The following is a 16,458-nucleotide window of genomic DNA, read 5'->3' as shown; positions in this document are numbered from 1 at the left end:
TTTATCAGAGAACTGAGTACGGATCGAGAAAATAATAACCTCATTTCAGTAACTTGATACGATTGTGCGCATGCCTGAGATTCTTGATGTCTCTTCTGGAAGTGTGCAAACACGCATCTATTTCTTGGTAAGTTGCTAACCACAGCCATAATAAACAGTTACTCGAAAGCGGTGGTGTTAGTATAAATGCCTTAGGCTATATAGCTAGTTAGAAAGAACCTTCATCTCAATTAGCTGTTGTAAATAAATATAGTGCCCATACCCATAGACCTCCTGTCTCAACTTTTAGCCAAAGATGTCTTCAGGATCAGCAACTCCAAGCTCTACCAGTGCCACTGATAGTGGTTTGTTGCAATCACAAGCAACCAGTGGGGACCCTCGATATCGCTCCAAAGTGAGAAGCATAGAGCCAACTATGCTGAGAGAAAGGAAACAAGGTAATTCATATCTCTTGCATCTCTGCTTATACATAGAAGTCTCTAGGTTGTCTAATCATTGTTTGTAAATGTATTATATCCGTAAATATAGCTTAAATCTCACCTAGTGAATTATCGCCACATACCAAGTGTTAAAAACTGATTATCAGTTTTCTTTGATGAGAGTTTAGCTCATGACACGGTATAGCACGAAATGTTCGAGCCATTTCAGTTTTGTGGAAGTGCCTCTAAAGCATAAATTTCGCGCTATTTGGTCATCTTCCGTAAGCTAAGTATTTTGTGGGACCTAATTTTGTGGAGGAATGCTATACTGTTCTATCCCTGGTTCTATCCGTATGGTTTATTCCAGACAATATACGCGACACCAGACAGGAAATGCGACACAAACGCTGTCCGGCACGGACTGTTTCTGCACGCGCAATTAGTCCCCCGGACCGAATTCTGGCCAGACTTTATTTTCTGTGACACCGGTATAACACGTCCCAAGCTGGCTAACCCTTGAAAACACCGAAAATTAGCGCCTCAAAAATGTTGTGCTATACAATAGAAAATATTTTAAATTTCACTCTTTCACTTTCACTCAGATGCCGTCCCTGCTCCCTACTACTCCAGCAGTAGCTCAGACAATGAAACTGATACAGAGAGTCAGAACACTGAAGAGAGAACTTCATCTCGTACTTTGAGCAATACGCAATCTGAGGAAGCTGTTGACAATGGATCGCAATTCAATCGTAACCGTGAAGACCCAAACCATCGAAGTGTGAGGTTAAACCAACGAAGCGCAAGAACTGGTCCGAATATTGAGTCTGCAGGTTCAGAATTTACTACGGTGCGATTGAGATCAAGACCGAGTGAGTGCAAACATGCATGGATATGTAGGTGCAACTATAATTATGGCAAGAATGCTTTTAGGATAATAGAAGCCTAATGTGCAATTAGAGTTTTTCATGAGTCAACTACTATTGAATTGGATTATAAGATTTCCCTCATTTTTCTTGACATTAAGGCATGCATGTATTTCAAGTAAGTGATATAATGGAAAGCAGATGTCTTTACTTTTCTGGACAACCCAGTGGCGTAGGAAGGGGGGGCTCCAGGGGCTGGAGCCCCCTCATCTTTTAAGGCTATAATTATTAAGTAGAGATGACTTATCAAGCTGCACTATGTAGATAGCCGTACTTTTTCCTATAGAGCCCCCCCATTGAGAAATTGCTTCCTACACCACCACTATATAATATAGTTTCAAGTTGAACCTACTGTACGTAGCCACCAACTGAGTCAGAAATCTGATCTGGCTTCATTTGCTTGCATGTTGCCTCATTAATATTCTCTCTCTACCCCCACATGCATACACACCTGTCACTGCTATCTATCACAATTCTCGGAATGTAACTGTGAGTTAATGATATTATTATACTACATTTGGTTTGCATCATTGTCATAATTAGCTGGCTCAATGGGCTAGTTTCTAGTAATGTGCATGCATGGCTGCACCATGCAGTCACATCCCACTAATTATGTTATTGGTTAGAAATCCCAGGAAAATGTACCGTCCTATTTGGTTAGAAATCCTGTAATTTGATCTTGGACTACCAGCCTGTTTACTGCTTGATATGCTAATTGGGTGTAATTATGAAATAGTATACACATGTACTATAGTACATGTATTGTATAACACTACCTGTGACAACACATGCACACATGCACAATCAACAGGAATGAGCAGACAGAGTTGTTTGGTGAGTGATTGTACAGTCATGCATTGTTACCTGTTGAGTTTGGCCCCCAGAAGTTATGTGGTCAATATTATGGCTTCATTATGCCTCGGTGCGCATGCGCAAGCGAGGTATATACGGTAGTGTGTTTGTGTGTCTGTGTGTGTGTCTGTGTGTGTGTGTGTGTGTGTAGACCGCTACAGCTGCTCAAGGATGAATCAAGTGCAAGTAAGAGTTTCTATAGGCTTCTAGTCATGTTTACTTGGATTTTAATTCGTGGATTTGCAAAATAATGCTTTGTTCTCGAGTTATGCCTAGTTTGCTTACTTGGAATGCCATTGCAGCCTTTTCAGAAGAGTCCATAGCAAAACTTGTTCACCGAGTGTTACTACTCTACTTAGTAGTTAGCTCTGCACTAGAACGCTAGCTATTGGTAGCTGCAAGAGTGAGCAGAGAGCTGCAAGGCTCTGCTGACTTGCAGCCATTAATTTAGCGGACTTGAACTTTTGGCATCGATCGTTATTAACAACAACCATGGTCGATCATTACCCACTATTCGCATGCAGCAAAATTAAAGATGTTCATCATGATAATTATAATCAATGTTTGTAAAAGCTAGCTATATTAGTAGTTTTATGTTATGTAGCGGCTTTGGCATCTCCACCGAGGTATCAGCACCCGCGGTGCTTTCATTTTATAGGCTTTATGTGACTTCTATACATCTAAATTTTAGCTGGTTCTAGATAGAAGCAAGGATTAGTGAGTATATAACAAAGTCATAACAACAATATTGGCCCACAATAATTATTATATTATGAAAGTAAAACTCAACACAAATAAACTTCAGCTATAATGTTACTTCAACTGTGGGAGTGAGAGGAAGATATAGGATTGCAGCTACATAATTGCAGCTAATGCATAGTGCTGGAGCTTCCTTCTACGCCATGCACATTTATAAGTATATCCACACTTAGCCTCGTCACCATTGCAGGTCGAGTTGTCTCTAAAAATAATGCTAGGTCGCCAACTATATATTCATGCACTCCTGATATCATAGACCGACCTCCCTGGTAAAGATTGTAGACTGCGGAGACTATATTCTACTTCCAGTGTCAGATCCACATTCATACAAACATAACGTCCAGAACTTGGCAGAAGTTAATTTGATACTATAATAATAAAGCCCAGTTCCTGATGAACAAGTGGTAGGAAGGGTCGATACTTGTCGATAGGGAAACAGCATTGGTCCTACTAATAAGCTTGCAGCCAAATACAAGAGGTAGCACTTGACCAGCTCATAGATAAAAGATAGATAGCACATGCATATACTTTTTGGGAATATAGTAACAATTACGGAGTAAGTACCAGTATAACCTCTACGTACACTTTTAGTATTGTTTATATTTGTTGAATCTGAAACCACGCCCATATACAACACTTATGAGGCTTGACCTAGCGGGCCTGGGGACGAGGCTAATCCACTATGCATTTATAATAGTTTAATACTCCACGCAGGGAGCCTGAGTTCGAAAAGAAAGAAACAAAAAAGAAAGCACGCAAAGCAATGAAAAGTATCATCAAAATTAAACCAGTTCCGATAAAAGAAAAGAAGCCAAGTTGCTTTGAGTGTTTTAAACGAAAGAAAAAGGTCGAAGATGGTGAGTCAGAAGAGCTTTTGCAACCACCAGAGGAGCTTCCATCAACAGAACTTAGCCCAGAAATGGAGAAAGCTAACAGTGAAGGTTATGACATGATGAAGAATGTGTTCTTTCCTTCGATACCGGCACTGGTTCAAGATCTGTGGGTGTATCTCGAGCTGGGAATCTCAATTGCTGCATTTGTTATAGGAATCCTTGGAACAGATTTTCCACTCGAGTCGAACGTAGTGTTCCAAATCGTGTACCTCATTCTCACTTGCATTGCCATGGTTATGGCTCTTATGGATGGATTCATCTACTTCTTCCAACTGGGAAGTTGTGCTAGAGGCATTCGAGTGCTTAGTTCATTTCTTAAAAAACGAAAAAAGAAGAGACAGGCAGGAGAAAAAGGCAAAGAAGAAGAAGAAGAAGAAGAAGAAGAAGAAGACGAAGACGAAGATGAAGATGAAGGAAAAACGAGATGTGGAATGAGTTCTGAGACTAGAGAAAAGTTCAACACTTGGTTTGAGTTGGCACGGAATCTAATCAATGAGTTTCTCATTTATCCGTTATTGATTTTCGATATGTTTGCCTTAATTTCTGAAGGCGAGAATGGAGGATACCTTCCTGAACCAGATGATGAAAATGCTGGAAGAGAGCAAGCTGACTTTGGTTTTGTTGTGATTGGGAGCTTTTACCTTATCCTTGCTGTGTACATCATGAGAGTCGTCATGGTATTTGGAACTTTACTATCACTTATTCGATTGCCTAGCAACAAAGAAGCATCTGGAACCGACAAAGAGACTGGCCTACTGATAAAATTCTGCATCCACATTATAGGTCAGATTGCCGTACACTTTATAATCGTTGTGGTTCTATGGGCGAAAATTCGAAATGAGAATCAACCCTTGCTTAACATGAACAGTAACTCTACAATGAACGGAACAGCAATGATGACGATGAACAATGCAAACAATACAATGGGTGATGACGATGAGCCGGATCCAGAAATTAGAGCCAGTGCATTCCTGATAGCAGCATGTGTGATGGGTGGCATAGTACCTCTCGTGGGCGTAACCGCTTTCTTTGTCGTGAATTATTTTTGGATGCGAGAGTTCTCAATTGGATTCTGGTTGAATATGATATCCATGTTGCAAGGAGCAGGCTTTGCTGAGACTGTGTTTGGAGGTGAAGGTCTTTCCGGTGCTGAAGAACAAGCTAACCAATTTCTTGATGATTCAGGGTTTGATACTGTCAAGGCGCAAATTACTCGCCTCAAAGAACAGACTTTCTGGACCAAGTTTTTTTACCCTACAAAAGTTCCATTTGTTGCTCTTTGTGGTGTTGTATATGATCTTGCCTTAGTTGCATTTGTGGCTGCTCTCATGTTGACAAATGATGAAGCTGGAGTTAGGCTAGTGGTGTTCCAAAATGACCCTTTTATGACGAGTGCTTTTGTGATTGCTACCAGTGTCATTGTCATCGCCAACATTCATGTCTTGATCCTGCTCAATTTCCTACTGCTGGTGATGGTTTTCGTAGGAATAATTGCTATATTTTATTCATTTGCCTTAATTCCGATAATTTTACTAGTTTACATGCCAATGGTTGGGTTCGTCGGTTACTATTTTATCTTCAAAAAATCAGTTGGCAACTGTAGAAAGAAATCAAACATCGAAACAGAAGATATTGGAACTACTATCTCAACGAAGAATCTTGATCAAGACTTGGAATTGTCTGAATTCAATGGAGACAAGAGTAAGTACATTGAAACAAAGGGAGGAAACGAAACTGCTATGGCTAATATTGACTATAGTGGAAAAGCTTCACCACTGATGATTGCCAATACATCACTCACTGAAAGTTATGCTTGATTTGTGTTATCATAATTAATACATTAATTTTTGTGTAAATTAATATGTAGTATAGCATACATGTTTTGCAACTTGATAAGGAGACGGGAGTGCAGCTGTCTATGAGCTAGGCAAGGAAGAGAACAACATAATGTTAAACTGAGACCTTATGAAATAATTATGACAGTCAATTATTGTGTTTACCCTACAACACCCAACAATGTTTTATAGTCACATGAATATTTAATTGGTAAAGGGTCTCAGCTATCTAGCCTCGAATCCAGGCGGATTAAAATTTAATCAGTATGGTCTCGAGGCTAATAGAGTAACTTCCAATGCGCATGCGCAATATAAATCTTGTTTATAAAAGTGCATAGTCAGTGTTGGGTGTCTAAAAAGTCAGGATGTCAAAACTACCTTTCAAAAAGCGACTAGTAATTACCTCCAACCAGGAGCTAGATAATGAAGCAAGTCTCAACTCTCAAGAATCCTCTGTTAAGAGTTTGGGAAGCTTTAGACTTCGCTTTAAAAGTGGTGGCACTAACAAAACGAAACCAGGCAGGGACACAGCTACAGCTACTCCAGATGCAAACCTTCAAGCAGAAATATCAATGGATACTATACATCAGAATGTACCGGAATCTTCACAGCCAGAGGCATCGATTGAAGTCATTCCGAAGGCTCGACAAACTGAGATACTGAGTGAGGAAAGCATAAAATTTGGAGACATAATTGCAGGTGAATATACAGTCTTCAATATAATGCTATCAGATCTGCTTTATGCTGTATTACTAATACTAAGTATGATAATCAATAGAGCAATATCTTTACAGACCCAACATCACCAGATCCTGAAGTCTCTATCGTAGATATTTTTAGAGCTCAGTCTTCTGAGATTTGCAAACATGGATATCAGGAGAGACTAACCGAAGGTGAATAGTGTAGTCATGTAAGCACTCATCTGTTATATTTTGTGTTGCTAATTATGGGTTATAGTTCATGTTTGCCATCTTGATTATTATAATACCTGTGTGTTCTCTTTTTTCAGAAGTGATTGATGGCTTGTTCAGCGAACAAAAATGCACAACTTTGACCAACAGTTTTGATGAGGTGAGAAACCAGTCATACTGTTAACAATGAACAGAATGCTGTGATAATAATCGAAAAACATAATTTACCAATACACTACATTTCATGCAATTGGTTTGTGTACAAATTAAGAATGTCAGAAGAAAACAGAAGCCATTTTTTTGTACTCACAAAAGTCAACTTCAGAGGAAAGTTGTGTTCACTTATGCAGTCATTGTTATTGAATTTAAAAACGAGGAAACAGGAACACTGCACTTAATTAATGTTAATTTTCCTTGTTTACAGGAAAATAAATCTCTTTTACTTCAAAGTAATAGCACTCTACTCTCGGATAACAAGTCAGTTCTACCACAAACTCCAATACATCATCAGGATGAAAGCTATAAACAGGAAAAGGAACCTACACAGGCCGACACAGAACATTCCAAAGATGACCAGCAATGGCCAGCTGAGGAAATGACTCAGGAAGTTGACGTATTGCAGAAAGGGGTGGATCTCATACGTACAGAAAAGCTACAACAAATGCACACTGGACAAGACACTGTATCAGTTCCAGGAAATGTAGCGCAAGAGCTACAGAAAAAAGATCACAGAGAACCCCTAGAAATGGGGAATGAGGATTATCACTTGCCAGAGATTGAAATCGCAATCGAGGGAAATGACGAGCCAATAGACACAGAGGAACAGTACTCAGATACTCACGAAATACACTCTTTAGAAATGGAACCCGGAGTTGTTGAAGTGCACGAGAAAGGCCACCATTTAAACAACAGTAATCTGCACACATTGTAAGTGGATAGCATCCTTACAGAGTAACTAATTAAAGAAATTTTGAGATTTGTAAATAAGGTCTACATAATTGCTCAATGTATCATCTGCATGTATCTACTTTGCTACAGACCTCTTTCAGATGAATCCACAGAGGACACACCCAAACGTATAGAGGATTCGTTTCATTTTCTTTCCCCAGAGGATGAGCCAGTATTGAGTCCTGATTTTCAAGAAAGAGCTATTCGATCAGTATCTGCTGTTGTCATACATAACAGCAAACCGTCGTCTCTATCTTACTCTATGCTCAAATGTCGAGACAATTGCAATGGATGCTGCACATACGATTTCTGTAACAGTAAAACTTCGCAGGTACCAAAAGTTTCTCCAGAAGCACACACAGCTAGCAAGCAAGGCATTACGATGATGAAGAAGCTTATTTATCCGGGTATGCCGAAGGTGTTTCAAGATTTGTGGGTGCTGACTGAGCTTGCTATAACCATCACACAGCTCGTACTGGCTGTAATATCACTGGCTTTGAATCAGAATGTGTTCAACATTGTGTATGTTTCAATCACTGCTTTTGGACTTCTCTTGGCTTTAATGGACTCCTTCCTCCACTTTATCACCCTCGGCTCATGTGCCTCTATCATCAAACACTTCAGAAATAAACGCAGGAACAAACTAAATGCAATCAAAAAAGTGCCAGACAATGAGCAGAATGGTGGTGGTTGTTCATTGTTCTCGACAGAAACAAGACAGCAAATACTCGAAGTTTTGGACTTCATTCGTAACTGGATCACAGACATTGTTCTCTACCCTCTGGTTATCTTAGATCTGTACGACCTCATCACGTCTCAGCTGTATCTTCTTGAAACCAGTGACCATAGAGTCAATTTTAGCCTGTTCATAATCTCTGCCGCATTTCTACTGCTGTCTGTTTACCTCACTCGAATTGTTATGATTGTCACAGCAGCTTTGAATCTTCGTCGAGTGCCTTCAGATTCATCGGGCTCACATAAGAAGATTGTGAGCATGTCATTATGGTTTCTGCTTCATGCTTTTGCTCAAATTGTCATTCATGCTTTGATCTTTGTATCAATCGGAATGAATATCTATTTGGAAAATACGGAATTTCAATTAGTTGAAACTAATTCCACAAATTCTACACCCATGATTGATTTTTTTTCTATTCCAACACATTCAAGTTCTCTTAACTCAAGTTTCTTTCTGATATACTCGACGGTAACCGGGCTCCTTGTCACGCAGCTTGGCCTTGCTTCGTTCTTTATTGTCAACTATTATCAGATCAGAGAGCTATCAATTGCATTCTGGGTAGACATGATTTCAATGCTGCAGTCAGAAAATTTTGCCGGCCTTGTTTTTGATGGAGGAATCAAGTCTGCCAAGAAAAAAACACAAGAGATTGCACAGAACAAGAAGTACAAAAAGGTTAAGGAAAATTTGGTGACTATTGAAACCGTCCCATTGTACGTTAAGCTGCTCTATCCATTCCGCGTACCCGTGTTCGTTGTGCTTGGCATCCTGTACGGAATTCTCTTGGGAACATTTCTTACCTTTCTCAGCGTGACTTGTAGCCCAATGCCTGATTCGTCTGAATTTGTCTGTGTGTCGTTTTTTACCAACCCTTCTGTCTACTCCATCCCTTACTTCTTCACATTCGCCATTATCATTTTGGCTAACATACAAGTCATCTTCATGGTGTTTGTCTGGGCGCTAGTCGTGTCTGTAGTCATCTTCTCCATTGTAATCTCTCCGGTTTTACTCGTGATTTTTATCATACTGTACATTCCACTGGGGAGCATAGCTGTTTGTTTGCTGCTGCTGGAGGATCTTTGCCGGGAAATGAATATTTTGTCCAAGCCAGGTCCTGGAGTGAATGGTAATCATTCTCGAAAAGAAAACATGCGAAGAGCTGTGAACAAGACACTGTTTGCAAAATAGCTGGTATATACATAACCATGCAAGGACGTATCAGAAGAATTATGATTATATATACCTAAAACTTTAGTGTAGGATTATAGAGTGTTCTTATTATGTATGTATGTACACTACATACTGTATTACATATAATTTTATTGCAACATGAGGAATACTATAGTTCATTTAGAAAAAGCGTAATTTCCGTCCAAATCGTGTCTGCACTCTGCTGTGTGGGCCGAGGGGTGAGGGTTGTGCAAATAGCACTGAAGGAGAAGAGTGAGCAAAGAGCACTAGTTCACATCGTCCAGACTAACACTAACACCTATATAACTCAAACCTGAGTGGAACAATATGTACAAGTAATAACATTAATTGTACCTCTAAAGCAATAATTGTGAGTTGACATTTTCCTGAGCTTCACAGAATAGAAAACTCACGAAATGTTCAACGCATGCACGGGGTGAATGCTCTTATAAGCATCTTGTCATGGATTATTGTTCGTGTTTACCATTTTGATTATTAACCATGTGTTCTCATTTTTCAGATGTGATTGATGGCTTGAGATCAGTGAACAAAAACACACAAATGTGACCAACGGTTTTAATGAGGTGATAACCAGTAATTAGTGTTACAGTATGAACAGATCGAGAGTGCTGTCATTAAACACCATAAACAGAAGCCATTATAATTGATTCTAATGCACCATTTACATAACATTGTAGATATCTGCAATTCCCAGTCCACATAGAAGCATAATGAATATTAACGAATGTGAGAAAATAGAAGCCATTTTTTATACTCACAAAAATCAACTTCAGAGGAAAGTTGTGTTCAATAAAATCCTTATGCAGTCATTGTTATTGAATTTTAAAACGAGGAAACAGGAACTGCACTTTTTTTAAATGTTCCTTGTTTACAGGAAAATGAATCTGTTTTATAGTACTTCAAAGCAGGGAGCCTGAGTTCGAAAAGAAAGAAACAAAAAAGAAAGCACGCAAAGCAATGAAAAGTATCATCAAAATTAAACCAGTTCCGATAATAAAAGAAAAGAAGCCAAGTTGCTTTGAGCGTTTTAAACGAAAGAAAAAGGTCGAAGATGGTGAGTCAGAAGAGCTTTTGCAACCACCAGAGGAGCTTCCATCAACAGAACTTAGCCCAGAAATGGAGAAAGCTACCAGTGAAGGTTATGACATGATGAAGAATGTGTTCTTTCCTTTGATACCGGCACTGGTTCAAGATCTGTGGGTGTATCTCGAGCTGGGAATCTCAATTGCTGCATTTGTTATAGGAATCCTCCATTCTCGCCTTCAGAAATTAAGGCAAACATATCGAAAATCAATAACGGGTAAATGAGAAACTCATTGATTAGATTCCGTGCCAACTCAAACCAAGTGTTGAACTTTTCCCTAGTCTCAGAACTCATTCCACATCTCGTTTTTCCTTCATCTTCGTCTTCGTCTTCGTCTTCTTCTTCTTCTTCTTCTTCTTCTTTACCTTTTTCTCCTGCCTGTTTCTTCTTTTTTCGGTTTTTAAGAAATGAACTAAGCACTCGAATGCCTCGAGCACAACTTCCCAGTTGGAAGAAGTAGATGAATCCATCCATAAGAGCCATAACCATGGAAATGCAAGTGAGAATGAGGTACACAATTTGGAACACTACGTTCGACTCGAGTGGAAAATCTGTTCCAATGATACCTTCCTGAACCAGATGATGAAAATGCTGGAAGAGAGCAAGCTGACTTTAGTTTTGTCGTGATTGGGAGCTTTTACCTTATCCTTGCTGTGTACATCATGAGAGTCGTCATGGTATTTGGAACTTTACTATCACTTATTCGATTGCCTAGCAACAAAGAAGCATCTGGAACCGACAAAGAGACTGGCCTACTGATAAAATTCTGCATCCACATTATAGGTCAGATTGCCGTACACTTTATAATCATCGTCGTTCTATGGGCGAAAATTCGAAATGAGAATCAACCCTTGCTTAACATGAACCGTAACTCTACAATGAACGGAACAGCAATGATGACGATGAACAATGCAAACAATACAATGGGTGATGACGATGAGCCGGATCCAGAAATTAGAGCCAGTGCATTCCTGATAGCAGCATGTGTGATGGGTGGCATAGTACCTCTCGTGGGCGTAACCGCTTTCTTTGTCGTGAATTATTTTTGGATGCGAGAGTTCTCAATTGGATTCTGGTTAAATATGATATCCATGTTGCAAGGAGCAGGCTTTGCTGAGACTGTGTTTGGAGGTGAAGGTCTTTCCGGTGCTGAAGAACAAGCTAACCAATTTCTCGATGATTCAGGGTTTGATACTGTCAAGGCACAAATTACTCGCCTCAAGGAACAGACTTTCTGGACCAAGTTTTTTTACCCTACAAAAGTTCCATTTGTTGCTCTTTGTGGTGTTGTATATGATCTTTCCTTAGTTGCATTTGTGGCTACTCTCATGTTGACAAATGATGAAGCTGGAGTTAGGCTAGTGGTGTTTCAAAATGACCCTTTTATGACGAGTGCTTTTGTGATTGCTACCAGTGTCATTGTCATCGCCAACATTCATGTCTTGATCCTGCTCAATTTCCTATTGCTGGTGATGGTTTTCGTAGGAATAATTGCTATATTTTATTCATTTGCCTTAATTCCGATAATTTTACTAGTTTACATGCCAATGGTTGGGTTCGTCGGTTACTATTTTATCTTCAAAAAATCAGTTGGCAACTGTAGAAAGAAATCAAACATCGAAACAGAAGATATTGGAACTACTATCTCAACGAAGAATCTTGATCAAGACTTGGAATTGTCTGAATTCAATGGAGACAAGAGTATTAAGTACATTGAAACAAAGGAAGGAAACAAAACTGCTATGGCTAATATTGACTATAGTGGAAAAGCTTCACCACTGATGATTGCCAATACATCACTCACTGAAAGTTATGCTTGATTTATGTTATCATAATTATTATACATTAATTTTTGTGTAAATTAATATGTAGTATATAGCATACATGTTTTGCAATAAGGAGACGGGAGTGCAGCTGTCTATGAGCTAGGCAAGGAAGAGAACAACATAATGTTAAACTGAGACGGTATGAAATATGACAGTCAATTATTGTGTTTACCCTGCAACACCCAACAATGTTGTATAGTCACATGAATATTTAATTGGTAAAGGGTCAGCTATCTAGCCTCGAATCCAGGCGGATTAAGAATGGTCTCGAGGCTAATAGCTATCAATAGTAACCTTCCAATGCGCATGCGCAATATAAATCTTATTATAAAAGTAGCATAGTCAGTGTTGGGTGTCTAAACGTCAGGATGTCAAAACTACCTTTCAAAAAGCGACTAGTAATTACCTCCAACCAGGAGCCAGATAATGAAGCAAGTCTCAACTCTCAAGAATCCTCTGTTAAGAGTTTGGGAAGCTTTAGACTTCGCTTTAAAAGTGGTGACACTAACAAAACGAAACCAGGCAGGGACACAGCTACAGCTACTCCAGATGCAAACCTTCAAGCAGAAATATCAATGGATACTATACATCAGAATGTACCGGAATCTTCACAGCCAGAGGCATCGATGGAAGTCATTCCGAAGGCTCGGCAAACTGAGATACTGAGTGAGGAAAGCATAAAATTTGAAGACATAATTGCAGGTAAATATACAGTCTAGCCAATATAATGCTATTACATGTGCTGTATGCTGTATTACTAATACTAAGTATGATAATCAATAGAGCAATATCTTTACAGACCCAACATCACCAGATCCTGAAGTCTCTATCGTAGATAATTCTAGAGCTCAGCCTTCTGAGATTTGCAAACATGGATATCAGGAGAGACCAACCGAAGGTGAATAGTGTAGTCATGTATACACCATCTGTTGTGTTGCTAATTATGGGTTATTGTTCATGTTTGCCATCTTGATTATTAACCTGTGTGTTCTCTTTTTTCAGAAGTGATTGATAGCTTGTTCAGCGAACAAAAATGCACAACTTTGACCAACAGTTTTGATGAGGTGAGAAACCAGTCATACTAGCTGTCACAATGAACAGAATGCTGTCATAATAATCGAGAAACATAATTTACCAATACACTACATTCCAATTGGTTTGTGTACAAATTAAGAATATGAGAAGAAAACAGAAGCCATTTTTTGTACTCACAAAAGTCAACTTCAGAGGAAAGTTGTGTTCAATAAAATCCTTATGCAGTCATTGTTATTGAATTTAAAAAGGAGGAAACAGGAATTGCACTAATTAACGTTAATTTTCCTTGTTTACAGGAAAATAAATCTCTTTTACTTCAAAGCAATGGCACTCTACTCTCGGATAACAAGTCAGTTCTACCACGAACTCCCATACATTATCAGGATGAAAGCTATCAACAGGAAAAGGAACCTACACAGGCCGAGACAGAACATTCCAAAGATGACCAGCAATGGCCAGCTGAGGAAATGACTCAGGAAGTTGACGTATTGCAGAAAGGGGTGGATCTCATACGTACAGAAAAGCTACAACAAATACACACTGGACAAGACGCTGTATCAGCTCCAGGAAATGTAGCGCAAGAGCTACAGAAAAAAGATCACAGAGAACCCCTAGAAATGGGGAATGAGGATTATCACTTGCCAGAGATTGAAATCGCAATCGAGGGAAATGACGAGCCAATAGACACAGAGGAACAGTACTCAGATACTCACGAAATACACTCTTTAGAAATGGAACTCGGAGTTGTAGATATATGTGAAGTGCACGAGAAAGGCCACCATTTAAACAACAGCAATCCGCACATATTGTAAGTGGTATAGTCTTATAGGTTCATTAATATAGTATCCTTACAGAGTAACTAAAGAAATTTTGATTAACTTTGAGATTTGTAAATAAGGTGTACATAATTGCTCAATGTATCATCTGCATATATCTACTTTGCTACAGACCTCTTTCAGATGAATCCACAGAGGACACACCCGAACGTATAGAGGATTCGTTTCATTTTCTTTCCCCAGAGGAAGAGCCAGTATTGAGTCCTGATTTTCAAGAAAGAGCTATTCGATCAGTATCTGCTGTTGTCATACATAACAGCACACCATCGTCTCTATCTTACTCTATGCTCAAATGTCGAGACAATTGCAATGGATGCTGCACATACAATTTCTGTAACAGTAAAAATTCGCAGGTACCAAAAGTTTCTCCAGAAGCACACACAGCTAGCAAGCAAGGCATTACAATGATGAAGAAGCTTATTTATCCGGGTATGCCGAAGGTGTTTCAAGATTTGTGGGTGCTGACTGAGCTTGCTATAACCATCACACAGCTGGTACTGGCTGTAATATCACTGGCTTTGAATCAGAATGTGTTCAACATTGTGTATGTTTCAATCACTGCTTTTGGACTTCTCTTGGCTTTAATGGACTCCTTCCTCCACTTTATCACCCTCGGCTCATGTGCCTCTATCATCAAAAATTTCAGAAATAAACGCAGGAACAAACTAAATGCAATGAAAAAAGTGCCGGACAATGAGCAGAATGGTGGTGGTTGTTCATTGTTCTCGACAGAAACAAGACAGCAAATACTCGAAGTTTTGGACTTCATTCGTAACTGGATCACAGACATTGTTCTCTACCCTCTGGTTATCTTAGATCTGTACGACCTCATTACGTCTCAGCTGTATCTTCTTGAAACCAGCGACCATAGAGTCAATTTTAGCCTATTCATAATCTCTGCCGCATTTCTACTGCTGTCTGTTTACCTCACTCGAATTGTTATGATTGTCACAGCATCTTTGAATCTTCGTCGAGTGCCTTCAGATTCATCGGGCTCACATAAGAAGATTGTGAGCATGTCATTATGGTTTCTGCTTCATGCTTTTGCTCAAATTGTCATTCATGCTTTGATCTTTGTATCAATCGGAATGAATATCTATTTGGAAAATACGGAATTTCAATTAGTTGAAACTAATTCCACAAATTCTAGACCCATGATTGATTTTTTTTCTATTCCAACAAATTCGAGTTCTCTTAACTCAAGTTTCTTTCTGATATACTCAACGGTAACCGGGCTCCTCGTCACGCAGCTTGGCCTTGCTTCGTTCTTTATTGTCAACTATTATCAGATCAGAGAGCTATCAATTGCATTCTGGGTAGACATGATTTCAATGCTACAGTCAGAAAATTTTGCCGGCCTTGTTTTTGGTGGAGGAATCAAGTCTGCCAAGAAAAAAACACAAGAGATTGCACAGAACAAGAAGTACAAAAAGGTTAAGGAAAATTTGGTGACTATTGAAACCGCCCCATTGTACGTTAAGCTGTTCTATCCATTCCGCGTACCCGTGTTCGTTGTGCTTGGCATCCTGTACGGAATTCTCTTGGGAACATTTCTTGCCTTTCTCAGCATGACTTGTAGCCCAATGCCTGGTTCGTCTGAATTTGTCTGTGTGTCGTTTTTTACCAACCCTTCCGTCTATTCCATCCCTTACTTCTTCACATTCGCCATTATCATTTTGGCTAACATACAAGTCATCTTCATGGTGTTTGTCTGGGCGCTAGTCGTGTCTGTAGTCATCTTCTCCATTGTAATCTCTCCGGTTTTACTCGTGATTTTTATCATACTGTACATCATAGCTGTTTGTTTGCTGCTGCTGGAGGATCTTTGCCGGGAAAAGAATATTTTGTCCAAGCCAGGTCCTGGAGTGAATGGTAATCATTCTCGAAAAGAAAACATGCGAAGAGCTGTGAACATGACACTGTTTGTAAAATAGCTGGTATATACATAACCATGCAAGGACGTATCAGAAGAATTATGATTATATATACCTAAAACTTTTGTGTAGGATTATAGAGTGTTCTTATTATGTATGTACACTACATACTATATTACATATAATTTTATTGCAACATGAGGAATACTATAGTTCATTTAGAAAAAGCGTAATTTCCGTCCAAATCGTGTCTGCACTCTGCTGTGTGGGCCGAGGGGTGAGGGTTGTGCAAATAGCACTGAAGGAGAAGAGTGA

At 39.3% G+C, this 16,458-nt stretch overlaps 3 protein-coding genes across 4 annotated transcripts; all 3 read left to right on the top strand.

Moving 5' to 3' along the window:
• Positions 1 to 104: 104 nt before the first annotated feature.
• Positions 105 to 5,742, top strand: LOC135345231 (uncharacterized). Of its 2 annotated transcripts, XM_064542626.1 has the most exons (4): positions 105 to 437; positions 1,022 to 1,288; positions 2,164 to 2,176; positions 3,668 to 5,742. In XM_064542626.1, exons 1-4 carry the CDS (start codon positions 296 to 298, stop codon positions 5,661 to 5,663), a joined length of 2,418 nt encoding a protein of 805 aa, XP_064398696.1. In that variant the 5' UTR covers positions 105 to 295; the 3' UTR covers positions 5,664 to 5,742. The 2 variants fall into 2 exon arrangements, with proteins under 2 accessions (XP_064398696.1, XP_064398698.1); XM_064542628.1 differs by lacking the exon at positions 105 to 437 and having other exon boundaries at positions 1,146 to 1,831; positions 2,154 to 2,176.
• A 164-nt stretch (positions 5,743 to 5,906) lies between these two features.
• LOC135345494 (uncharacterized) lies at positions 5,907 to 12,561 on the top strand. Its single transcript, XM_064542911.1, has 7 exons — positions 5,907 to 6,380; positions 6,476 to 6,574; positions 6,691 to 6,752; positions 7,017 to 7,519; positions 7,631 to 9,463; positions 10,394 to 10,684; positions 11,135 to 12,561. Exons 1-7 carry the CDS (start codon positions 6,047 to 6,049, stop codon positions 12,390 to 12,392), a joined length of 4,380 nt encoding a protein of 1,459 aa, XP_064398981.1. The 5' UTR covers positions 5,907 to 6,046; the 3' UTR covers positions 12,393 to 12,561.
• Positions 12,562 to 12,700: 139 nt separating this feature from the next.
• LOC135345224 (uncharacterized) lies at positions 12,701 to 16,344 on the top strand. The gene is made up of 5 exons (XM_064542613.1): positions 12,701 to 13,100; positions 13,198 to 13,296; positions 13,401 to 13,462; positions 13,730 to 14,241; positions 14,382 to 16,344. Exons 1-5 carry the CDS (start codon positions 12,767 to 12,769, stop codon positions 16,201 to 16,203), a joined length of 2,829 nt encoding a protein of 942 aa, XP_064398683.1. The 5' UTR covers positions 12,701 to 12,766; the 3' UTR covers positions 16,204 to 16,344.
• The last annotated feature ends 114 nt before the right edge of the window (positions 16,345 to 16,458 follow it).

This window comes from Halichondria panicea, chromosome 12 (genome assembly GCF_963675165.1).
Source record: "Halichondria panicea chromosome 12, odHalPani1.1, whole genome shotgun sequence".
Lineage (NCBI taxonomy): Eukaryota > Metazoa > Porifera > Demospongiae > Suberitida > Halichondriidae > Halichondria > Halichondria panicea.
This window is presented reverse-complemented; position numbering and strand designations above follow the sequence as displayed.